The following is a 27170-nucleotide window of genomic DNA, read 5'->3' on the forward strand; positions in this document are numbered from 1 at the left end:
TGTACTAAGTGTTTAAAAGGTTTTATCATTGATTGTAGATAGATAAGACTTTCATAATCTGTGATCACTGTTGTTGTATACCTGTTGTCAATATATCTATCTCACAATGTCAGCATGTGCTTGATTGCTAGTAATTTCTTTTCATACACTGAGTAATTGAGCTCAGTGTCTGATAGTTTTCTATCATTATATATCACTAAGTGTAGCTTGCTGTTCTTACTCATCTGTAGAAGAATGCCTGTGATAGCTCATTTGAATGTGTCTGTCTCAATGTAGAAAGGTTTATCATGATCTGATTGAATAAGCACTGAGAATGTTATTACACATTTTCTCAGTGTGAGAAAAGCCTCTTCACACACAGTATTTCAGATGATTGAATGAAACTTCTTCTTTCACAGATTTGTATCTATTTCTCTTAAGAGATCTGAGAGTGATGCAGATATTCATGCAAAATCCTTGATAAATCTGTGATAGTATGAGATCAACTTAAGAAACTGTTATATATAGTGTATATTTCTCAGCTGCGGTCAATTCACTATGATATTCAATTTCTTCAGAATAAGGTGTATACAGTCATCACTCACTACATATTCTATGAACTTTAACTCTTCTGTTTCAAACACATACTTGATTGATTTAATATAGAGCTTATACTTTGTCAGAGTTATAAGCACTTCATTGAGATGCTTCAGATGTTTATTGTATGAGTTTGAAAAGACTAGAATATTATCAAGATATATGAGACATGAGATTTCATTCTGTTTATAAAGAATTGTATTCATCATCATTTGAAAGATGACAGGCACATTTATCAGACTGAATAGCATTGCCAGGAATTTGAACTTCTCTTATTGCATATTAAACACAGTTCACAGGACTGACAGTTTGTCTATATGAATCTGTCAGTATTCTGAGAGAAGATTAATCTTTGATAGATATCAGGTATTTCTGACTGTATTCAACTGTTGTTGAATTCATGACAGTGAATATTCATTCTTGATTGTAAGCTTATTAAGTACTTGATAATTGATACACATTCATCACTTCTCATTCACCTTTTTTATGAATAGAACTGGAAAGCCTCATGCACTTGATGAGAGTTATATGAGATTATGTTCTAGAAGGTCTGTGATCTGATACTTCTGTTCTTCAAGATATGTTTGTGACAGAGAGTATGCATTCTGATTGACTGGTTTTGCATTCTCTGTGTCAATCTCATGTATAAATCCTCATTTCAGTGATAATTTCAGTGAAAGATCTGTTTGAAAGATCTTCTCATACTTCTTCAAAAGCTTCTTCATATACTTATTCTTCTGCATATTCTTTATCTTGATTTCCTTCACTTCTGAGTCTCATATGATATACAGAATGCTTTCAGATGAGGTCTTGCAAATCATTCTCTTTGCTTATTAATGTATAAGCAGATTTAACTCTTCTATATCAGAGGTGTGAAATATCCTTCTTATATCAGTTAATAGAATTGTATGAATCATTTTCTTTCTATCAGTCAACTGCATATAATATGTACATCATTGAATCTGCAGATTGAATCTTTAAAATCAATTAAGTCTGAGAATAAGATTGTATTTCACATTCTGCAGCTCTCACACTCAAATATAGCAAGATCATTCTTCAAAGTACAAGGGAACTCTTACTCTTGCAGATGATATCAAATATTAATTATCAGATAATCTTATATGTCAGAGATTCTTCACTCAGTGAACCTCTTTCAATCTTCAGATTACATGATTATCAATATATTGTGTAGAAGCTTCTGTATCTGCTAACACTTTTACAGCCATCTCTTGATTCTTATTCAAGTGCTCTCTATACATTAATATTTCAGGTTTCAAGGCATTGAGATGAGTGTTCACTTTATTATTCTTATTCACATCTCATTCAGAAGCCTGCTTCTTCTTTACATTTGTAGAATTCAGAGAGTCATCTAATACAGGTATCTTTTTCACTTTGAAGACTTTTCATAGAATATCAGTGAGTGTCTCTGAGCTCACTAATTCAGCTAGTTTTTTAACTGTGTATGCTGAGTGCAATCTTTTGTATTATGATTTTGATATCTGCAGTTGAAGTAAGCTCAATACTTGTGATATCAAGATTTTCACTCAGAGGATTTCTTTTTCAGAGGATTTGATGCTTTAGTGATAGTATTCAGATCTAGATTCATTGTATCTAAGTGTGTAACTTGTGTTATAGAAGTCTGATTATCTGTTCTCTACTGAGATATACTCAATTGCAGTATTTTCTGTCACAATTGACTCACTTGTTCCTGTATAATGAGAATATTGTATACTTCTTTCATCATATCTGATTGTAAGATTAAGCATTTTCATTCTGCTCTTAACTCAGGTGTAAGACTATGAATGAAAATCTGTAAACAGAAAGATGTTGAAAGCTCTTCATTCAACATGAGATAGTGTAAGCTAAAGTGTGTGAAGTATGATATAAGATTACTCACTTGTCTACACTCAGTGAAGTGTTTATAATACTTATCTCACACATTCACTTTCTCAAAGTTATGTAAGATTTATTTGAAAAACTCATTTCATATTTGTGAGAATGAATATTGCTTCAGATCTGTGAGATTTATCTTTTCATCAGTTATTTATAATGACTTCACTTTTCTGTATAGAAATATAGCAGATCTTAAGACTTGTTGAAATTTCATTGACTGTCTGTCTGTGAGTTTATATTCAATCTGATAATATAATTGCATCTGACTTAGCCAGCTGATTACAGCATCATTTTTTCAGTCATCATTAAAGCTTGATAACTTCAGCAGATCTTCTGACTTGATATATTTCATGCTTGAATTCTCATTCTGTACAGTGATCTCTGATGATGTGTATACTTCTGAAGAGATTATAAATGATTGTGATGAGATCTTCAGATTCAGTGTAGTCACCTGTCTGTGTAAATGTTTAATCTTCTGCTGCAGGTCTAAGATCTGGTTTTCTCTATTCTTATTAATGATGATGATTGTGTCAGTGAAGCTCTTCATAGTAAATGCTTGATTCACAGTGAATGTCAATTGTTATTTAACTTCTGTCTCAGCCTGTCACTGTGTACACAAGATCTCAATCTTGTTTAGAATCCTTGTACATGTACAGAGCTTCAATTTCAGTTCAGCAGTTTCAGCTGCTTTTCTTACTGCTTTGAGTAAACTCTCTGAAAGATTCTGTATATCTTTCAGTTCAGGTAGCAGAGAAGAGTGTTGTTCATATTAACTAGAGAAGGTATTCATTTCAGTGATTTCTGGTTGATCATACAATGTCTATTATTATATCACTTGTATCATTATATCACTATATTACTGTATCATTATATTACTATATTGCTGTATTGTTATATTGCTATATTATTCTATTGCTATATTGTTATATAATTTCTGTTATCATTGTATGATTTCAGTGATGACTACTCTTCTTCTTTTTATTCTTCTTTTGAGTAGAGAGCAGACTTCTTTGAATCTGATTCACTGCTCTTATTTCCTTTCTCACACCTCATCTGTTCGCATACGTGGCATTCACCTGAGTGTGGAGTTTTCCCCCAACAAGTGAAGCAGCATCAATTGAATGCTCTTTCACTCACTACTCTTTGTATGCTATCTTTTAAGATGTTTCTAGAACCACACTGGCATAATAACTATGAATCACTTCATAGACAGAATTATCACACTCTGGAGGAGCCTGCACTTCTCACCAGTTTTTAGACATGCTATCAGATGTGATTCAAAGATTGCTTAAGCCAGTGTACAATTACAGGCGTACACTGGCTTCTTATATATTGTAATATTGTATGCTAATTTAATTAGCAGCCGCTATGGCCCCTTTACATTCGTACGCGTACGCTAGTAGTTCGGAAGCGGCCGCGTTATTATCCGATGGTCGTACGTTCTTCCGAACCACACTGTAACTGTACACACTCTGATATTCAGCTTCTCTGAAGTCTGTGCATTTCTAGTGATCTTTGTATCAAATGCAATAATTATCTATATCACAGATATAATACTCTCTACTTCTTTGAAGAGAGGAATTGATAGTCACAGAGAAATTGAGTATTATAAATATTAAGAATATGAGTGTGAATTTTCTTTATTTTTTCTTTATTAATCTCTAAATTGTATTCATAGTTCTGTTTTTATTTTCTTTGTTTTTTAGCTTTTAATAAGAATATAATTTCTTCTTCTCTTTGTATACACTGTGAACTGTTCATCTCAGTAGAAACTCATCATCTTATGGACTAGAATTTATAAATAACAGTGTTAATATCTTTGTTGATGACTGTGATATAATAGAGTAGTTGGCTATATTATTAAGATCTGTCGGTTCCCCGTGGTGTTTCGTATTAAGGCGTTTGCCAAGTGATCGGCATACACCTCACTTAGGCGGAAGCAGTCAGTCTGTTAGAGAGGGGAATTCAACACCTCTCTTGATCACTGCTTCACTGAGTAGATATTTGCAACTCAGCAGAGTGATTCTATAACTGAAGAAAGAATATTATATACAAAAGATAGTAGTGTCTTTCATCAAAGATTTCACAGAGAACTAACAAGAATTCAGAGAATAAGAAAGTAAAGAAAACAGTAAGACAAATGAATGAATTTATCAACTACTATAGAGATAGCAGGCTGATAAGACCCTGCATTTATTAAGATATCTTCAGAGCTTTTCTGACTGTAGATGTTTGAATTCCCATATTAATCAGAGTATCTTCATAAACTTCAGCTGTTAGAGCTTTCATTAGAGTGTTCACAGTCATATCAGTGATGTTTATTTATATGATTTTGATAATACCTGCAGCTGCAGTATCACAAACATGATGATGTTTAATATTAATATAATATACATTGCAGGTGACCTTTTCACCATTTACTACAGTGATTGCTCTGTTATTATCAATGTATAGAGGAACTGTAAAATTGAGGAATAGAAATCCAAGCTTCACAAGTAGTCTGTGTAGCCAGATTATGGTTTTGAGATTCTCAGAGATAGATATGTACTCTGCTTCTGTGATACTCAGCATCACAATCATTTGCTTAATGAATTTCCACACAATTGATCTGTTAGTGAGGTGGATGAGAAGACCTGATGTAGATTTGCAGTTATCAGTGTCACCTACTCAATCAGAATCTATAAAGACTTCAAAGTTGAGCTTTTTCACTTCAGTGATGTAGTGAATATAGTGATCAGTTATGCTGTGAATGTAGTGAAAGAGCTGTTTGACTGCAGCTCAGCATGCTTGTATAGACTTACTTAATCAATGAACAAGTTTGACAGTTGTAAAAGATATATCAGAATAAGTGTATATGATAAAATATTGAAGTAATTCAATCACTTACTGATATTTGAACTCATCAAAAGATTCAGAGTCAGAGAGCAGATCAAAGACAGATTTCATGAGAGTTCTTACAGCTCAGAAATCAGTCATTTCAAATTCCTTTAACATTCATTTGATATAGATAACTTATGATAGCTTAATATCACTGTTATTCTTCTCAATCTTCATATTTAAGTAGTGATTTACAGATCTCAGATCTTTCACTGTGAATCAATCAGTAATTTGATGAAACATCTGTTCAATGACATCTGTATTGAGATCTATTAACTTGACATCATTCACATAGAGAATGAGAAATATCTGAGAGTCTCTTTTGAATCAGAGACTCTTATCATGATGAGAGGATTCAAAGCTGATATTCTTGAGATAACTTGTAAGTAGGTTGAACCACAGGTAGAGAGCCTGTTTAAGACTGTAGAGAGACTGTAGAAGTAGGCATATATAACTAGTACTATCATCAAATTTAGTCAGTTATCTTATATAGAGCTGCTTATTAGATGATAGACCTGCATTTAGAAATACTGTGATGAAATCAACTTAATGAACATTTCAACTTTTTACTGCTGCTACTGCAAGTATAGCATGAATAACAGAAGCAGAGATAACAGAGATATAGATATTATTGAAATTAACACTCTTTTATTAACAAAAACTCTGAACAACTCATCTTGTCTTGTAGAATAATATACTGTCATTTGTATCAGTTTTAACATAATAAACTCAGCAATTATCAAGAATCTGAGTTTTAGTAGTTAACTTATTCACAATCTTGAAAATTTTGTGCTCAGCTGTAGAGATAAGCTCTTTCTTTATAACAGCTGTTTAAGCATTCTTTTACAGAGATGTAATTATCTTCTTATATATTTATAGAACTTTAATTCCTGTAATAGTCTCAGAGTCTCAGTGTGCAGTACAGATCTTGAACATGTAATAGAGCTGAAATTCAATAACACTGAATGTCTTCAGAGTAATGAGGTTGAAAGTTGTATTATTTTTCTGAGATCTTTCACATCTTTTTGAGATTGCAGATGACTTCTCACTAACTTTCTTTCAGAGATGTTTAACTTTGCAGCCTGTAATTGTAGCAGCAGATGAGAGAGAGATATTCTTGACTGATATCTGTACAGAGAGAAACTCTTTCTGCAGAGATGTAGAGATTGATGTTAAATTAGCATGAAGATAATTATTACAGATAAGTATTTCTGTAGTTGATGTGTAAGATATATTAATTATGTTGTGATTATCAAGTGCTGAGCTCACTAGCTGTGATACTGTGACATTCTCATTGAATTTCATACTGCTGAATATGATGACTTCATTCTTCACAGAGTTTTATATTCTGTATATCATTTCACTGTAATATTCAATCAGAATTATTTATTCACTGTATTCAGTAAACTTGTTATAATCTTTTCAGAGATCTTCTTTGAGAATATAAACTGATAATTCAACAGCTTATAAGTCACTGCTGTGTGAGAATGATCTGTCTTCTCATACTTTATAGAGAATTAGTGAGATTCAGTCCTTCAGTTGAATTGTGTTTAAGAATAAGAGAATGCTCATTGAGGCTATATTAATATACAGTATCACTGTAAACACAGTCTCTGCTCATAGCTTGACTGATAGACCTGCTTGTATCATTATAATATAAGCTTTTAAGATAATAGTTTGAATGAACTGTTCTGCAACATTATTCTGATTGAGAATATAGAGTTCTATCAGCTCTCATTTAACATTGAATTCAGTGAGAACTGCTTGTATCTGTTGATCACTTATTTCAGTGACTTTATCAGAACATGTAAATGTAACTTTTATATTCAGATTTCAGAGATATTTAAGATGAAAGTTAATAATATTCAGCAGCTGACCTTTGTTCTTGAGAAAATAAGCAGTCTTATGACATGTGATATCATCTACTATAAGGAGTAGGTATCTGTAGTCTTGAAGAGATGAAGAAAACTTATCAAGAATGCTGAAGAATTCACTGTCTTCTACAATATTAAAGTGCAGACAGGCACTGCAGATGTTTTTCCTTATCATAGAAGTCTGTGAGATCTTCTTCTTGACTTTTGTGAGTTTGCAGGTCTCACAGAATGATATTTCAGAGCTCTCTTTGATTTTAATGTCAGAGATGAGGTCTTTCATCAGTTATTGAATATCAGTGATATTCAGATGTTCTAGATAAACATGTTATGTAAAGAGTGTATTGTTATAATTCAGAAGTACCTGTGCAACTGCAGCTAGAGCAGCTTCACAGATACTATAAATAGAATAGATATGATGATTTGTTTTCACAGTATAGAAGTGTTGATTGTATTCATCAATTATCTCAAAATCAATGATATGATTATTCTTATCTCAGAGAAGTTCAAAGTCAAATCCTTTATTAATAAGTTGACTGAAGCTTAAAAGATTGTAGAAGACTGCTGATGAGTAGTGAACATTCTGCAGATTCAATTTCATTTCATTTATATAAATACAAATCTCATCAATGTCAGTAAATGTAATTAACTCATCATTGATTTCTTCTACAGAGTCAAGTTCTTCTCTGTCATCTGAAGTGTGTATGTATTTGAAGACACTTCTATCAGATGTCATAGTGTAGAAAGCTGCAGTGTTTAAGTATCATAAAGAATCTCTATAAATTATAGTAATAGATAGAGCTTTCACAGTAAATATAAAGCTAGAGTTCTTTTCACTGATAGAGAATGTTGAGTTCTTTTCAGTATAGTATTCAATTACAGAACAATTAATTCTTTGATATTCTGACAATTAATCTTTTCAGTTCTTAAGAAAGCAATTAGTCTCATCATGTTTACAGCAGGTGTAATACTTACACTTTATCACTGTATCAAATGTGTTTTCACAGCAGAGATTAGATGTATTTCTTCCTCTGTTATGATTAATTTACTGTGATCTGAGCTTGATTATCTCAGTGAGTTCTGCTTTATTATCATCATTCTTATTCTTCTTCTTTTTCTTTTTCTTTTCAGCTTCTTTCACTGATATTCTCTTTCTGTTATCATTTGATCCGATAACTGTCTTATAGCAGACAAGATCATCAATGAGATTATCAAGATTGATCTCAGAAACAGATGTCTTTGAGATTTCTTAACAAAGATTCTTAAGATAGATTTGAATGAATGATTGTAAATGAGTCTTCAGAATATATATAAATCATTGAGTAAGAAAGTCTTTAGATATTGATTAGTTATATATATTAATGTTGTTTATTATCATCTATCAGTGCTTTATATACAGTGTAACATCATTTTCATAATCAGTAATTAATATAGTGACAATCTTATTATATAATTTGAATTGAAGATCTGCTCAGTGCATTTGATATTTTAATTCAACTGCTTATTATAGTGCAGTGATCTGTCTCATTCTGATGACATTATTATTATCAGTCTGATTAAGTTTGAATTGAGCAAGTATTTACAGCTCAGTCTTCATTAAGTTTTATATATACTCTTATAATCAGCTTTCTTTATATTATCAGATTTTTAAATCATCACTCATAAGCTGAGTATCTGAGAAAAGCTCTTTGTTCACAAGAATGTGAAATGCATCAATTAAAACTGCTTTTGATTTGATTTCACAGTATCAGATATTATAGTCTTTTAACTCTGAGAGTTTTGTGATAATCTTTGTTTCAATATAACTATAATTATTCTTGAATTTGTGAAACTTATCTGTTCTGATAACTGAGTTCATAACTATGATAAAGTTAGAATTTATTCCCTGCTTCTGTAATTATTATTCACAGATAATTTTTACTATATTTACTTCTAAGAACTCTGTCTCTTGTAGATGAGTGAAGCATGTCAACATTTCAGCAATTTTATTAGCAGAACTTTCTTGAGTGAGTGTAGAGTATTCTGTTAAGAGAAGATCTTCTTTCTCTCTTGAACTTATATTATATTCTGTATTCATTTCAGTTTAAACTTTCTGAGCTGTTTGAGATGATGATTGCAGCTCAAGCAGCTCTTGTTCAGAGGTATTGTGTGTATACATTGACTGTGTTGAATATCTTCTATTCATGTGAGAATGCAGAAATTGCTTACAGACTTGTTATGAAAGTCTGTAGCAGATTGATTGATTTTGAAATCAATAATTCTTTTCAATCTGTGATGAGCAGCTGCAGAATCACTAATACAGTGTTTCAGAATTTAATTAAGTCTTTAATTTAAAAGTATGAAGTGTAAGAATATATCAAATTAGAGTGAATTCTTATATGCAAAAGAGACATAATCTGATGAAGATAATATAATAAAGTAGTTGATTATATTATTGAAATCTATTTATTGTGCGGTCTTTTATATGTGTAGGCATTTGCCAAGCGATCAGCATACACCTCGCTTAGGCGGAAGCGGTCGGCCCGTAGAGAGGGGAATCCGACATTTGTTATAATTAGATTCTTAATGAAGACTGCATTATTCTGACTTATTAGAATTCACAGTATAAAAGTTATATTTCAGCTTCTGCAGATATCTTATCTGTTCAGATAATTTTTAAGTGAACTTATTCATCTTATCAGAATATTCTTATCACTGAATCTTGAATCAGAGCTTATAATCTCACTTCTCTGAGTTAATAATTTCTTTGATCTGATATTCTCTTTCACTCTCTAGTATTTTATAAATAGAGTGATGAGTTATAGAATTCTCTTCTAAGAATTTCTTATATTCACAGAGTAAAGAGACATGAAAAATATTATATATCTATAACTCAGATAACAGGTTTAATCTATAGAACTGTGAGTTAACTTTCTTTATAATCTTATAAGATTCTATCTATAAGAGATTCAGCTTCTTACTAGATCTTTATATAATGATATTTTCTAAACTTAGTCAGACTCTATCATCTTTCTTAAAACTTTTTATTATATACTTGAAGTCATAGTATCTGTTCTAATACTCTTGAGTCTTTCTCAAGAATTCATAAGCTTTCTTCTGAATATTCTGAATTCTCTCAGCCTGTTCACAGATATTATTACACTCTATAGTATACTCTTATGAGTTTATCAAGATTATCTGTGAATGAGTCTTAGTAAGCATCTTAAAGACAATTTTATCTGTGCTGACATGCTTTGAGTTATTGTATATAAACTCTGTAAGTAATAATTAATACACTCAGTTATTCTGATTATAATTAACAAAGTATTATAGATACTGTTTTAATATACTTATTAGATATTTTATCTGATCATCTGTCTGTTGATGAAAGTCATACTTAGATCTCATAAGGTCTTTAATATAGTTATCAGATCAGATCAGATCAGAACTTCTCTACAAAGATTGATTCTTCATCTAAGATAATATTCACAGATAACTCATGCAACTGAATCACATTGTGAATAAAGATATGAGTTAAATTCTTTGACTTTAAGTTCTTGTAGATGAGTATAAAGTATATTATCTTAATAAAGTAATCTACTATTATCAGTATATTGTTAAAGCAGGTATTATATATGTTCTTACTTTCAGAGAAACTTATAAGAATATTCATTTCTAGCTATTTCTAAGATTTCTGCAGAATGAGTAGAGAAGTAAGTTCTTTATATAATCTGAATCATATTATCTGCAAACTCTGATAAATAGTATAAGAATTCACTATCTTCTTCACAAGTTCTCACATCTTTAGTCAGAAGTATTTTCTTATAAGTAACTCATAAGTTCTAGTATCTGTAAAATAACTTATTAGAGAAGAGTCATAATATTCTTTAATAAGTTCTACTCATAGAAACTTATTCATAGATATATAAATCTTACTCTCTCTTTATAAGAGATTATTTAAGTCTCTTTAATTCTTTATTTCTGCAGAATTAATCCCTGCTGTAAGCAGTTTCTGAATATACTGAGTATATTCATTTTTCAGTTACAGTTCAGACAATCTGAATAGAAGATCTTATAAAGACTTATACTCTGTTTTTTCTTACATCAGATCTTCTACAGTGTTTCTCAAAATCTGTAAATTCTTCAGATTATAGATACTCTCTTCAAGAATTCTTACAGAGATTCTCAGAGTGTTAACTCTCAGTGTTATAGAGAGTAATTGTACAGACTTCTTTTCTCTCTCTCTTCTCTTCTCTTATAGAGAATTAAGAGACTCTTCAGTTCATTTCTTTATAATACTCAGTTCAAGCATTTTATAAAGCTTTTCTATCTTCTTTAATCTCTCTGTATCTGTCATTCTGATCTTCTTAATATAGTCAGACCTGTGAGAGAATCTGTCTACTGAGTTCTTAGTTCTCTTAATATACTTTATCTTAAATCAGAACTCACTCAGTCTCTGAGCTCAGTAGATCTATTATTATAAGAGTTTCTTAATTGAAGTAAACTATTATAAGCTATTATAATCAGTTTTAACAGCAATCACTATTATAAGACTCTTAAAGTAGTAATATCAGTGATGAAAGAATTTCACTATTATCAGAAGCTTCTGATTATGAATGTTATAGTTAATCTTCACAGATTATATCTTTTATAAGAAAAAGATCACTGAAACTCAGTTCTCATTTAACTGTAGTTATAAAACTATTTCTGAAATTATAAAGAAGAAGATATCTATCTTTAATCTGATTAAGAGTAAAAGATTAAAGTGAAACAGTATTACTATATTTATAAATATCTATTTTAATTTTACAAAGACTCTATAAGCTTCTGAAATAAGAAAGTTCTCACAGTTCTTTCTTCTTAATAATCTTTTTATTCTTTATTTATGAAATGATTTCTTCTTATTTTTACTCTTCAGTATGTCTATAAGAGTTAAGAAGATTCTTATAAATATAAAGATAAATCATCTATAGAAATTTACAAAGCTTAGAAAGATCTGAATCTTATAAATACTAGTTAACTCTGATTATGATAAAATAGTCTTAATCTGTAAAGATTTCATCTGAATATTATTCATAGTAATTATATATTCTAGAAAATTAATCTGATAGACACTGAAGTTGTACTTTATAAACTTAATATACAGTTCTATCTTATCTAAGATCTTCAATATACTTTATATATACTCAGTGTGTTCTTTCTTCTTTACAGAGTATATCATCATATTATTCAGATATATTATTATAAAGATATTCAGATATATATGAAGTATTTTATTAATAAAAGATTGAAATACTGTAGAGATATTAGTCAAATCAAAAGATATCACTAGATATTCAAATAATCTCAGTATAGTTCTAAAGACAGTCTTTCATTCATCTTCAGATCATATTCATAGCTATGTATATATATTAATCACATTCAGTTATATGAATATAACAGCTCTTATAAGACAGTTGATTACATTCTTAATCAGAGAGAGAAAATAGAAACTCTTTATAGTCTTGAAGTTCAGATTGTAATAGTTTATATATAATCTGAGATCTTTATTCTTCTTCTTCATAAATATCACAGAGACTTCTACAGAGATCTGTAAAGATTAGATAAAGTCATTCTTCAGATTCTTCTTTACATAAGTCTGTAAGACCTCTATCTTATAATGAAAGAGCTTATAAATTAGTTCTCAGAAGAGTTTCTACTCTTCTATTAAATCTATTATCAGATTCTTCTTATAGTGAGATGAAAGCTCAGCTATCTTTACTAAACTGAATATCTCTGTGAGATCTCAGTATTTCTCTGATATCTGAAGCTCAGTTTTCATGACTGTGAAGTTCTCAGACATTTGTAAAGTTATTATATAGATAAGCTTATCTTCTCTAATTAACTCTGTAGTATTAACTAATTCTATCTCTATAAGTAAGTCTGTCAACACTGATCAGAAGTATAAACCTGACTTATAGACAGCTATATATAAATTATGTCTTTAAAGTTATACAAGTCTCAAGTACATGTTATCTGTGATATCTGTGATAATCACAGTTTCTGCAAATTTTCTTCAGATTCTGAAGAGATCTTGTAATTCAAAGATGACTCTTATAAGTCTCTCAGTTCTCAGATTTGAGTTCTCACACTCTGCTTATTATAAGAGCAGATTCTCAGTTTTCATCACTCAGCTTATTTACTCTGTAAGCTTTAGAAACACTATAGTGATCTGAAATTCTAAGTTTATCAATACTTTTTATATCAATAAAATAGTAGTACTGCAGTGCAGTCTCTTCTCATAAGTATACATTTTCATTGAAGAAGTAACAGATTCAGATATCAGCTTTAAAACTCTTAAGAAGACTGTTGTTAGCTCTGTCTTTGACTTTTCAAATTTCTATTTTAATTTATCTGAACAGTTTGTATGAAGATGTTCTGATTTAGAATAGATAAAACAGAGACTCTTTTTCTTAATCTCTCTGTTATATACTCTATTTATAGAAGCTTGTAAAGCTCTCTCTTTCTACTTAACAGTTAGATACAAATCTCTCTATATTTTATTATCTTTTCTTAGTAAATCTGTTCTCTGTTATTCTGACTCTTACAGAGTTAGTTAATAATTCACTCTTCACAGATCTATAACTCTCACAGTGATTTATAAGTAGTAAATAAGAGTTATCAGTTTCTTCAGAGTTAAGAGCTTAGAGTCTTACTTAATAAACTTATTCTGTATATCTTTATTCAGTCTCTTTATAAATATTATCATTCAGATCTTGTTTCAGAGCTCTGTTTTCACAGATCTTAATTTATATCATAATTTTATAAAGTATTATAAGTAATCTTCATCAGATTTCTTAACTCTTTTTCTATTATTGATGATCATGACTCAGATGTTCTCTATTTAGCTCACAGAGTCTCTCAACTTATTCTCTAGATAGATTTTAAGAACAGATCAGTAGAATCTCTTATAATCATTCTCTAGATAATTCAGTCAGTTCTTAGCTTCAGTATAGTAGAGATCTGTTATTATATAGATAACAGCTTCTTCATCTTTTATATTACACAGTCAGACTTGTAAGTCAATTTTAAATATAAACTTGTAAAAGCTTTTATAGATTATAATTTAATAAGTGATCTTAAGTAGTTACAGCTTAAGAAAGTTTCTTTTCAGTTTATAGATATCTCTGAAGATCATGTCTAGAGACTCAGTTCAAGAGTGTTTACAGATAGTAAGCATTTCTTATAGAAAAATAGCTTGATTTCATAGAAGATGCTTAAGAATATTCTTCACTAAGATTGATTCATTCATAAGTTCAGAAAGCTTCTCTATCACAGATATAGAGAATAATGTTCTGTGAGTAATTAATAAGTTCTCTGAGACTTCTTTTATAAGAGTTATTTATGATTCAGATGACTGCTTCTGAGTGTCTGCAGTAGAGTTCACAGAGATTGAAGTATATAAGTTTCTAGTTCTTTCAGTCATAACAGATAGTTGCTGACTGATAGAGCTTGAAATGTAAGAATAAGTGCTCACAGATGATTATTCAGGTATTTGCAGCTTGATATGATATATACTGTTAACTACTAGAAGTATTCACAGTAGAAAGATAAAATGTAGAGATTAAATGTATAATAGTATTTAAGCTGAGTTATGAATAGTAGTCATGAACTCCAGTTTATATAGTTGTGTGTAGCCAAGGGCTGCTAACCCTATTAATTACATGAGAGATAGGAATAGAGGTAAAGAATCCGCGAGAAGCGGGATTTCTTACAATTTGCTATAACATTCAATTTCTTCAGAATAAGGTGTATACAATCACTACTCATCACATGTTCTATAAACTTCAACTCTTCTATTTCAAACACACACTTGATTGATTTAATATAGAGCTTATACTCTGCCAGAGTTATAAGCACTTTATCAAGATACTTTAGATATTTATCATATAAGTTTAAGAAAACTAAGATGTTGTTCAGGTATATGAGATACAAGGTTTCATTCTGTTTATAAAGAATCATATTCATCATTATTTAGAAGATGACAGGCATATTTATCAGATTAAATAACATAGTCAGAAATTTAAACTTCTCTTATTATATATTAAATACTGTTCACAGTACTGACAGTTTGTCTACACAGATCTGCTAGTATTCTGAGAGAAGATTGATCTTTGATAGATATCAGGCATTTTCAACTGTATTCAACTATTATTGAATCTATGACAGTAAATATTCATTCTTGATTATAAGCTTGTTAAGTGCTTGATAATTGATACACATCTATCACTCTTCATCTGCCTTTTTTATAAATAGAACTGAGAAGTCTCACACACTTAATAAGAGTTATATAAGATCACATTCTAGAAGGTCTGTGATCTAATACTTCTATTCTTTAAGATATATCTGTGATAGAGAGTATGTATTCTGATTAATTGATTTCATATCTCTTATATCAATCTCATGTACAAATTCTTGTTCTGATGATAATTTCAGTGAAAGATCTGTTTGAAAGATCTTCTCATACTTCTTCAGAAGTTTCTTTATATACTTGTTCTTCTGTATATCTTTTATCTTAGTTTTCTCTGCTTTTAGATTCTATATGATATACAGAATGCTTTCAGATAAGATCTTGTAAATTATTCTCTTTACTTATTAATATATAAGCAGATTTAATTCTTCTATATCAGAGATGTGAAATGTTCTTTTCATATCAGTTGATAGAATTATATAAACTGTTTTCTTTCTATCAGTTAATTACATATGATATGTACATCATTGAATCTGCAGATTGAATCTTTGAAATTAATTAAGTCTGAGAATAAAGTCATATTTCACATTCTGCAGCTCTCACACTTAAATATAGCAAGATTATTCTGCAAAGTGTAAGAGAACTCTTACTCTTGTAAGTGATATTAAATATTAGTTATTAGATAATCTTATATATTAGAGATTCTTCACTCAGCAGACCTCTTTTAGTCTTCAGATTATATAATTATTAATATATTATATAGAAGCTTCTGTATCTGCTAACACTTTTACAGCTATCTCTCAATTCTTATTTAAGTGCTTTTTATACATTAACATTTCAGGTCTCAAGACATTGAGATAAGTATCTGCTTTCATTCTCACTCATATCTCAGTCAGAAGTCTGCTTTCTCTTAATATTTATAGAATTCAGAGAATCATCTAACACAGATATCTCTTTCACTTTAAAGACTTTTTATAGAATATCAGTGAGTATCTCTGAGCTTACTGATTGTGCTAGTTTTTTAACTCTCTTGCTTGTCTTAACTGTGTACACTGTGTGTAATCTTTTATATCATGATTTTAACATCTGCAGTTGAAGCAAGCTCAATGCTTGCAATATCAAGATTTTCACTTAGAGAATCTCTTTTTCAGAGAGTTCAGTGCTGTAGTAATAGTATTCAGATCTAGATTTATCATGTTCAGATATATAACTTATATTATAGAAGTCTGATTATCTGTTCTTTATTAAGATATACTTGATTACAGTATTTTCTGTTACAATTGACTTACTTATTTCTATACAATAAGAATATTGTATACTTCTTTCATTATATCTAGTTATAAGGTTAAGTATTTTCATTTCACTCTTAACTCAGATATAAGATCATGAATGAAGATCTGTAAATAGAAAGATGTTAAAAGATTTTCATTCAATACAAGATAGTGTAAGCTGAAGTGTGTAAAGTATAATATAAGATTACTTACTTATCTACACTCAGTGAAGTGTTCATAACACTTATCTTATATATTCACTTTCTTAAAGTTATGCAAGATTCATTTGAAAAACTCATTCTATATTTATAAAAATGAATATTATTCTCAGTCTGTGAGATTCATCTTTTCATCAGTCATTTATAATGACTTTGCTTTTTCATGTAGAAATATAACAGATCTTAAGACTTGTTAAAATTCTGTTAACTATCTATCTATAAGTTTGTATTTAATCTGATAATATAATTATATCTGACTTAGTCAGCTGATTACAGCATCATTTTTTCAGTTATTATTAAAGTATAATAATTTCAGCAGATCTTCTGATTTGATGTATTTTATATTCAGATTCTCATTCTATGCAGCAGTCTCAGATAATATATATACTTCTGAAGAGATTGTGAATAATTATAATAAGATCTTTAGATTTGATATAATTATTTATCTATGTAAATATTTAATCTTCTGCTGCAGATCTATAACCTGGTTTTCTCTATTCTTATTAATAATGATGATTGTGTCAGTAAAGCTCTTTATAGTGAATACTTGATTCATAATGAATATCAATTGTTGTTTGACTTTCATCTCAGTCTGTTACTGTGTATACAAGGCCTTGATCTCATTTAGAATTCTTATATATATATAAAGCTTCAATTTTAGTTCAGCAGTCTTGGCTGCTTTTCTTACTACTTTGAGTAAACTCTCTAAGAGATTCTGCATATCTTCTGGTTCAGATAGCAGAGAAGAGTGTTGTTATTTATATTAATGAGAGAAGGTGTTTATTTTAATGATTTCTCATTGATTATTCAATGTCTATTGTTATATTATCATATTATAATATGATTTCTGATTTTCTGTTATTATTGTACAATTTCAATGATGACTATTTCTCTTTTATTTCTTCTGTGTAGAGAGCAGTATTTTTTGAATCTGATTTATCACTCTCATTCTCTTTCTCACATCTTATCTGTTTGTATACATGATATTCATCTGAGTATGAAGTTTTTCTCTAACAAGTAAAGTAGTATTAATCAGATACTCTTCTACTCACTACTCTTCATATGCTATCTTTTGAGATATTTTAGAACCACACTGACATGATAACTATAAATTACTTTGTAGATGAAATTATCACAGTCTGAAGAAGTCTGCACTTCTTATCAGTTTTTAGACATACTATCAGATATGATTCAAAGATTGTTTTAATCAGTGTATAATTACAGGCGTACACCGGCCTCTTACATACATTTATCTAAATTAATTAGTGGCTGCTATGGCCTCTTTTACATTCATAAGCAAGTTCGGAAGCGGCCGCGTTATTATCCGGCGGTCGTACATTCTTCCGAATCACAATCTAGCTCAAGATTTTCAATGATTGTATATACAGACTTTAATAAGAACTGTAATATACAGTGATACAGTACTTTCATATAAATGCTTTATTTTTCAGTATTTAATATATCTTGACTGATATCTTCTGAGCAGACTTATTAATTTTTCATAAAAATGTCAGATTTACTGATAACTTCAGTATCTGTAAGAATTTCTGTATATCAGATCTTGTAGTTATTACTATTAAATATAATTACAGCTTTAATATTCATGACTTTTTGCACATTATTTTAATATTTATAGATCTTAGATTTAAAATTATCTGCTACAGAGATAACTATCTAATATGCATTTATTCTATTACAGAATGTTATAAGATTATTAAATATTATTAATATTATATTATTTAAACTTATTTTAGATATAGTACTTGTATGTTATACATCTATATATATTGCTTATAAGCTTAAAATGCTATTATCTGATTCATAATTTACTCTGCTATTTAAAGATATCTTTATAATCTCTTCTATAACTTCTATACATTATATAGTATCTATTTTCTCTGATTCTTCATTAATAGATATCTGAGTATAAGAATGTGAATATAAAGTTCTTTGCTATCACTCTGTGATGTAGACAAATCACTCATCAGTTAAAGAAGAGTTAAATAAAGAAATTAAAAAAAAATATATTATATTATGTTATAGAGTTTCACTATTTCAATTACTGATCAAGCAGATATACTTAAAATATGCAAAATTGTAAGAAGTCTACGCTAAATAGATTGGCATTAAGATATAGATTTTATATAATAAAAGTGAAAAATGTTAGAGAAGAAAAATAAAAGAGAAAGTATGAGAATCAGTGATTGAAGCGAATATTTATATATGTACAAGATATGACTTTGAGATGAAAGAATAGAAACTCTGTGAGTTCTTCAGCTGAGAATTGATGACTGAGAATCAGAGCTTTTAACAGAAATCTATAAAGTGTAATAAAATAATCTTATAATCAGACACAGTCTGTCATATTAGTTCTCTCTTTTCAGAAGTGAGATTGCATATAGTTCTCATTAGTCAAGAGCTGCTGTTTTAGATAATATGAAGCTTGAAGTCTAGATCAGATAATTATAGCTGACTTATTTTATAAGATATTATCAGCTGCAGCTACAGAGTCTCTTATTATAAATATCTTCAATCTTCTATTCAAGTTCATTATCTTCTTCTATGATTTCAAGCAGCTGCTAGTTGAAAGTCAGTTGAGAAGAGAATGAGTCAGTGACAGTATAACAGAGTAAGTAGACTGACCGCTGAAATTATGAATTTCATGTTTAATCTCATTTGATCTGATTTCATACATTTCTTAGCATGAATCCCGCTGGGACTAGTCATTAAAAAAACATGCAAAGTGACTATATATCAGATCTTAAAATGAAACCATGACTTGAAAAAAATAAGAAAGTGATTTCATTTAATTTCATTTAGTCTCATTCTTGGCATAAAGTTACTATTTTTAGACATTTTAAGGTTTTTTTAGACTATTTTTAATTTTTTAAAAAGTAACACTTTTTGATAATACTCAAATGAGATTTAAAGTCATTTAAAACAATAAAAATAATTTAAATTGAGAAGTGAAAATCATGATCTCATTTGAAAAATGTGACAAGAGTAGACAGTAAGTCTCACTGAGACAGTATAAGACTACTATCTAATGTTAAAACTGTGTAATGAAATTAGTCAAATTGGTACTAAGACTATCAAAAAATCTGATCCTGGTCTCCGACACGGTCACACGGTCAGTCTAAGAGTAAGCTTGTATGAAAGACATTATAAATCTTTGATAATATGTTAAGAGAGTAGTTATGACTGTCTAGAACTTCTATTACTTTGTATTTAATATAGTAATAGTTCAGTGTATGAGATGAGTATATAATTCATATATTTTTAAGATTTAATTACATCAGATCTTCCATCTTATATTACTCAGTAAGATCTCAGTGAATATTAACTTAATCTTCTTAGTCTTGTTTAGTACTTATTATAAAGACTTCTGCTTAGTTATGAGTATCTCAGAGCTTTATTACTATGTTATCAGTAATCTGAATCAGGCTATAGAGATTCAGTGTGAACTGTATGATCTCTAGAAGATTTAACACTTTTATATAATAACTGTGTATAAGAAAGAACAGACTTACACCTGTTAAAACAGTATCTCAGTTATTAATAATAATATCTGTATATAGAAGAAGATCATATCAATCATCTTATAAATAATTACAGAACTTATAATAAAGATAGTTCTTTATAGTCTAAATTATTAATTCTGATACATTATCAGTCTCAGAGTAATAGATACTTAATAAATAGTATATAATCTTAAAAGCTTGACAGATTCTTGTTCAGAGAGTACTTGTAAATTAACAGTCTCAGTCAGATATTATAAATCTCAGTAAGTTATATATCTAATAGAATAAGCTTTATAAGAAAGCTTGAGTGATCTGTTCAGTGTTTATCTTATTATAAGATTTCAATATTATATCTTTGCTTAATTAGTTAATAATAATCAGAATATTTCTATAACTCTTACTCTTAGAGAGATTAATAGTAAAGTTAATTACTACATCTTTCAGATTCTATTAGAGATATTAAGTGATTTCAGTATATCTTTTCTACAATCTTTTTATAAGATAATAGAGAAATAATAATTATAGTTTCAGATAAAGTATCTGATACTGTTCAATATCTCAGATCAGTAAAATTCATAAGAAATTATTTAATATAGTTATTCACAATCTGAATAACTGATTATATACAAATCATGCATCTCTTGCATTATTTAGATGTATAAGAGATTGAACTGAGAGACTCAGTATTATTCATGAAATTGCGGAGTATTGTTATCATCAATTGAGCATTCTGAGATGTTAGTTCTTATGTATAGTTCTGAGAGAAATCAGAATGCTTCTTAATATACTGCTTCAGTGAGTACTTGAAGAAGTTTATCAGTTTGAGCTGTTATATGTCATAATTCATTTAGTGTAGATTTGAAAGAAGAGAGTATTCTAATCAGAGAGATATATATAGTGTTATAAGTTATCTCATTGTAATTAACTAGTATTTTCAGATTCAAGAGCTAATGCTCTCAGTTTATTCAGCAGATATCTGTTATATTAGAAGATATATCTTACTCTTATTATAAAAGAACATTTATTATCAAGTTCTGACTGCTGAGATAATAGTGTATTATGAAATGAAAAAAGCTTAATAACTCAGATTATTATATCTGCTATTCAGTAAGTTTATAAGTAATTGTGAAATACTTGAGATTTTTATAATCTGTGATTATCTTAAATTTAAAGACACTTTAGAGTTCAGAGTCTCATTCTTCTAGACAGTGTACTATTATAAGAAGTGTCTTATCATGAATCTTATAATTACATTCAGTGAGACTCAGTTTCTTAGATATAAAGATGTATAATTATAAGATATCTTTATTATTATATTATAATATAGCTCTTTCTATAATATAGTCAGAGAAGTCAGCTTTAATAACTATTTCTTAATCAGAATTAAATATTATTAGTAAAGAGATATTAATAAATATCTTCTTTATTCATGTGAATACAGCTTCAGTATTTACTGATTATTGAAATACTGAGTTCTTCTTAATAAGATCTGTAAGTAATCTAGCAATATCTGAGAAGTTTCATATAAATTATTAATAGAAGTTGATGAATTCAATGAAGTTTCATATATCTTTCACAGTGTATGAAGCTTTGTATTTAAGAATAGTAGAGACTTTCTCAGAATTCATTTACATTTTCTTATCAGCTTCTATAATGAAATCTAGATACTTTGTACTCTTGACTTTAAAATTATACTTATCTATATCTATCAGTAGTTCTGCTTCTTATAGTTATTATAATACTTTTTATATATATTCTTAATATTCTTTTCTGAACTCATCAGTAAAGATGAGAATGTTATCAAGATAGATAAATACAAACTTATTAGAAAAATCTCAGAGTACTCAGTTAATATACTTCTGAAATATACTGAGAGTGTTAGTCAATTCAAAAGATGTGACTACTTATTCAAAGAGATTATATCATGTTTATAATACTGTAAGCTACTCATCTTTTTCAGTGATATAAATCTTATTAAAAACAGTGATGATATCTAGCTTTGTAAACTATTGAGTCTTTTCAATACATGCTAAGATTTCATTGATAAGAGATAAAGAATAATAATCTTTCTTTATTAATATATTCAGTTCTCAATAATTCACACAGAATTGAAGTTCTTCATCTGATTTCTTTGTAAAGAGAATAGAAGCTACAGTAGAAGAGTGACTAATATATATAAATTCTTAATTTAACAGATCATTGAGTGTCTTTTGAAGAAGAAGAAGTTTATCTCAGAATATATTATAAGAAGAGTCTTATAATAATTCAGAATTCTTATTATTCTTCTTTTTCAGCTTAATACTGTGATCTACTTCTGAATCTCATAAGAGAAGTAGATTTATAACATTATTATCTTGTCAAAAGACATCTAGATATTCGTGATATTATTAAGAGAGTTTTATATAAGAATCTATTATTGTAATATAGAATAACTTTTCTAGAACTTTTTTAATATTAATCAGACTGATAGAGTAGATTGTTACATAATTCTACTATTAATGATTTTATCAGTGACTTCTTTTTCAGAGTATTTTATAAGTGTTGATAGAGATCTGTGTAAGATTTATAGTCTTGTGAACATCATCTTTATAAATTCTATCATTGTTAGAAAATATTAAACTTCTGTTTTAAGCATTTAATAAGATATCTTGTTCAGATAATCAGATAAGTTCTAGTATAAGATTATAGTCAAGATTATCAACTTTATATACATAAGTATCTTCACATTAATATTCTCTGATATGTATGTTTAGTTTCATTATATAATAGATGTAAACATCTTTTGAGTCATTAAATTCTGTAAGAAGTCAGGGTTTTGATAAGAGAATACACTGAAGATTATAATATCTTACAACTAAAGATTTAATTATTGCATAGTAGTATAGATTACTATCTATCATAGCTTTCATATTATACATATTATCTATTATAATAGACACAAGAATTGCATTTATTGTCATTTTCTCTTCAAATTATTATTGTCTGATCTCTTCAAGCTTCTGCTTGTAAGTTTGAGCAGAAGTTAATCTTTTCCCTGTTTCATCAGAGTATTCTTATAGTTATTTTTCAAATCTTTCTCTAATATAACATGATTGATACAGACTGCTAATATTAATCTTTTCTTTGAATCAGAGAGTATACAGACTGATCAGTAGTTAAAAGCTATATATTCTAGTTAGTTACAATTAATACACACTTCGTATTAATGTTTATCAACGGCTTCTTCATAAATGATCTCAGAAACTTAGATGTCTGTTCAAATGATAAAGACTCTTACTTATATATACACATTTATAGACTGACCGTGTAACCGTGTCTGAGATCAGAATCTGAATATTTAATGATTCTATTATCAATTTAATTAATCTCATTACACAGTTTTGAGATTAGATAGTAGTTTCATACTATCTCAGTGAGACTTACTGTTAGACTGGCTGCTGAGACCATGAATTTCATCTTTAATCTCATTTGATCTGGTTTCATACATTTCTTGATGTGAATCCCGCTGGGACTAGTCATTAAAAAAACATGTAAAATGACTATATATGAGATCTTAAAATGAAATCATGACTTGAAAAAATTGAGAAAGTGATCTCATTTAATCTCATTTAGTTTCATTCTTAGCATAAAGTTACTATTTTTAGACATGTTAAGGTTTTTTTTAGACTATTTTTAATTTTTTAAAAAGTAACACTTTTTGATAACACTTAAATGAGATTTAAAGTTATTTAAAGCAATAAAAATAATTTAAATTGAGAAGTGAAAATCATGATCTCATTTGAAAAATGTGACAAGAGTAGATAGTAAGTCTCACTGAGACAGTATGAGACTACTATCTAATGTTAAAACTGTGTAATGAAATCAGTTACATTGATAATAAGACTATCAAAAAATCTGGTTCTGATGTCAGACACGGTCACACAGTCAGTCTACTTACTGTTTACTCTTATCACATTTTCTAAATAAGACTATAATTTTCACTTCTCAATTTAAATTCTTTTTATTGCTTTAAATGACTTTAAATCTCATTTAAGTGTTATCAAAAAGTGTTACTTTTTAAAAAATTAACAATAGTCTAAAAAAACCTTAAAATATCTAAAAATAGTAACTTTATGTTAAGAATGAAATCAAATGAGATCAAATAAGATCACTTTCTTATTTTTTCTAAGTCATGATCTCATTTTAAGATCTGATGAATAGTCACTTTGCATGTTTTTTTAATGATTAGTCTCAGCAGAATTCATCTCAAGAAATGTATTAAATCAGATCAAATGTAATCAAACGTGAAATTTATAATCCCGGCGGTCACTTCAGATATTCAAGTCTACTCAGTTTATAATATCTGCATTATTATTCTTTAATATAGATGTATAAGTGTAACGTCTTCTGCTACTATTCTGTATATTTTTCAACTTAATAAGACAGTTATTCAGTATTCAGAGTTATATATAGAGGTCTTTATAAGTTAGATCTTTATTTACACTTATAAGAGCTTATAAGAGTTTGAAAGTTAGTATCTTCTTAAGCATACTAATCTTTATTCAATTCTCTCAAGATTGATTATCTGCTTCTAGAATTCTGATATTAAAGTCAGAAATAAATGTTATAAGAGAAGTATTTCTCTATTAAGTACTCTATAATCAATTCAATATCTTCTGCTGTATAGTAGTATCTCTAAACAGAATATTAAGATATCTATTAATGTTATTAGATGTATATAACACTGATTTATATGTCTTTATTTATGAATAAAACTTCTGTTTTATACAATCTTTTAATTGATTATTAATATATTAATCTTGATTAGTTAATGAACTGATGATATCTTTCTCTATACTTAGTTTTACAAGTATATTCAATCTTTATAATGAATAGAGACTGAGGTCAGAAGTACTAAAATATACAGAAGTTTTTAAATATTTTTTCAGTACTTATATATTTATATCTAATTCAGTCAGTGTTGAAATTATCTATACAGAAGTTTCTTATTGACTTAATTATTGAATTTCTTTGTATTAATATTATGACGGGCTGCGCCCGATCAATCATATAGACTATTCTGTTACACTTCACAGATTCCAACCGTTCCATTCTTGAATGCGTACGCTACACTCCGATTCTCGGCCATTCTCAATCACTGATTCTCAGCTGCTATGAACGCGTATAGATTCTTCCGCCCCGAAGCTCTACTGCATACATCATCATATACATGTTTAAATATTCACTTCAATCACTGATTCTTGCACTTTCTCTTTCTTTTTCTTCTTTAATGTTTTTCTCTTTGTTATATAAGATCTATTAATATTATATCAATCTATTCAGTGTAGGCCTCTTACACTAGAAAAATGTTCATCATCTTCTTATTAGAAATGATTATTCATGCATTATCTTCTCATTAGAAATAATTACTTATTGAGAGATATCTAAATGTGTAACAACATGTAAGAAAGAGAAACACAGTTAAATGAATACTAAGTTCTCAGATAAAAGCTTACTCATCAGTCACTCTGACTCTGCAATAAGATCTTATAAAGAGAATGTCAGTAAAAGACCTGAGAGTTCTGACACTCAGACATATGAGATATTTATACAATTACACTTCTTCAGATTTCACAGATATCACACATTTGATAAAATAATATAATCATGTCTTACAATAATATGAAACTCTTAAACATAAGTATAGATGTGATGTCATAATAACTCTGAGTAATATTGAAATTACAATAACAATAAATAGCTGATATATATGTAACTTAACAACTTCAATACAAAGAGATTTAATAATTAACTCATGCAATTTCAACATCTACAGAATTGAATACAAAAGTGCTGAAGAAACACTTAGATACTCTTATATATTTCAATACTTCTGATCTTACTCTCTACTCATTATGAAGAATGAAAATGCTCATAAAACTGAGTATAGATAAAGATGTCATTGATTTATTAATCAATCAAGATTGATATATCAATGAATGATTGAAGAATCATATAAAACAGAAGTTTTATTCATGAATGAAAGCATGTAAACTAGTGTTGTGAATATCTGATAATATTATCAAATATCTTGATATTCTGTTTCAAGACACTGTTATGCAACAGAAAGTGTTAGATTGATTACAGAGTATCTGACAGAGAAACACTTCTCTTACAACATTTATCTCTGACTTTGATATCAAGATTCTAGAAGCAGGTGATCAATCTTGAGAGAATTAAATGAAGATTAGTATGCTTAAGAAGATATTAACTTTCAAACTCTTACAGACTCTTATAAGTATAGATAAAGACCAGACTTATAAAGATTTCTGCACACAGCTCTGAACATTGAATAATCATCTTATCAAGCTCAAGAGTATACAGAACAGTGATAGAAGACATTAAACTCACACATCTATGTTGAGAAATAACTCAGTCACTTACACATCTGCACTGAGAAATAACAACAATGATGCAGATGCTATGAACTAAGTAGACTCAAATGTCTATACATAAGCAAGAGTCTTCATCATTTAAACAGGCTTTTAAGTCTCTGAGATCACTTCTGAAGAAGTTGCTGATCAATATCAATAAGAAGTATATATCAATTGTAACTGATCAGAGCACATTGCTTTCAACTGTCAATTAATCTACATATCTTCTTATTCAAAGAATGGATCAGTGCCTGTCTGCATCAATCACATTACATTAGAGAAGGATTCAGAAGATAACTATAAGAATGTCTTAATAAAACA

The 27170-nt window shown here is 28.7% G+C and overlaps 1 protein-coding gene across 1 annotated transcript; it reads right to left on the reverse strand.

Moving 5' to 3' along the window:
- Nucleotides 1-2764: 2764 nt before the first annotated feature.
- Nucleotides 2765-3016, reverse strand: BDCG_17840 (uncharacterized protein; the record flags this gene model as incomplete). The annotated part of the gene is made up of 1 exon (XM_045426893.1): nucleotides 2765-3016. The coding sequence occupies one exon, from the start codon at nucleotides 3014-3016 to the stop codon at nucleotides 2765-2767; it is 252 nt and encodes an 83-aa protein (XP_045282662.1).
- Between the last annotated feature and the right edge of the window lie 24154 nt (nucleotides 3017-27170).

This window comes from Blastomyces dermatitidis (assembly GCF_000003525.1).
Source record: "Blastomyces dermatitidis ER-3 genomic scaffold supercont1.12, whole genome shotgun sequence".
Taxonomy (NCBI): Eukaryota; Fungi; Ascomycota; class Eurotiomycetes; order Onygenales; family Ajellomycetaceae; genus Blastomyces; species Blastomyces dermatitidis.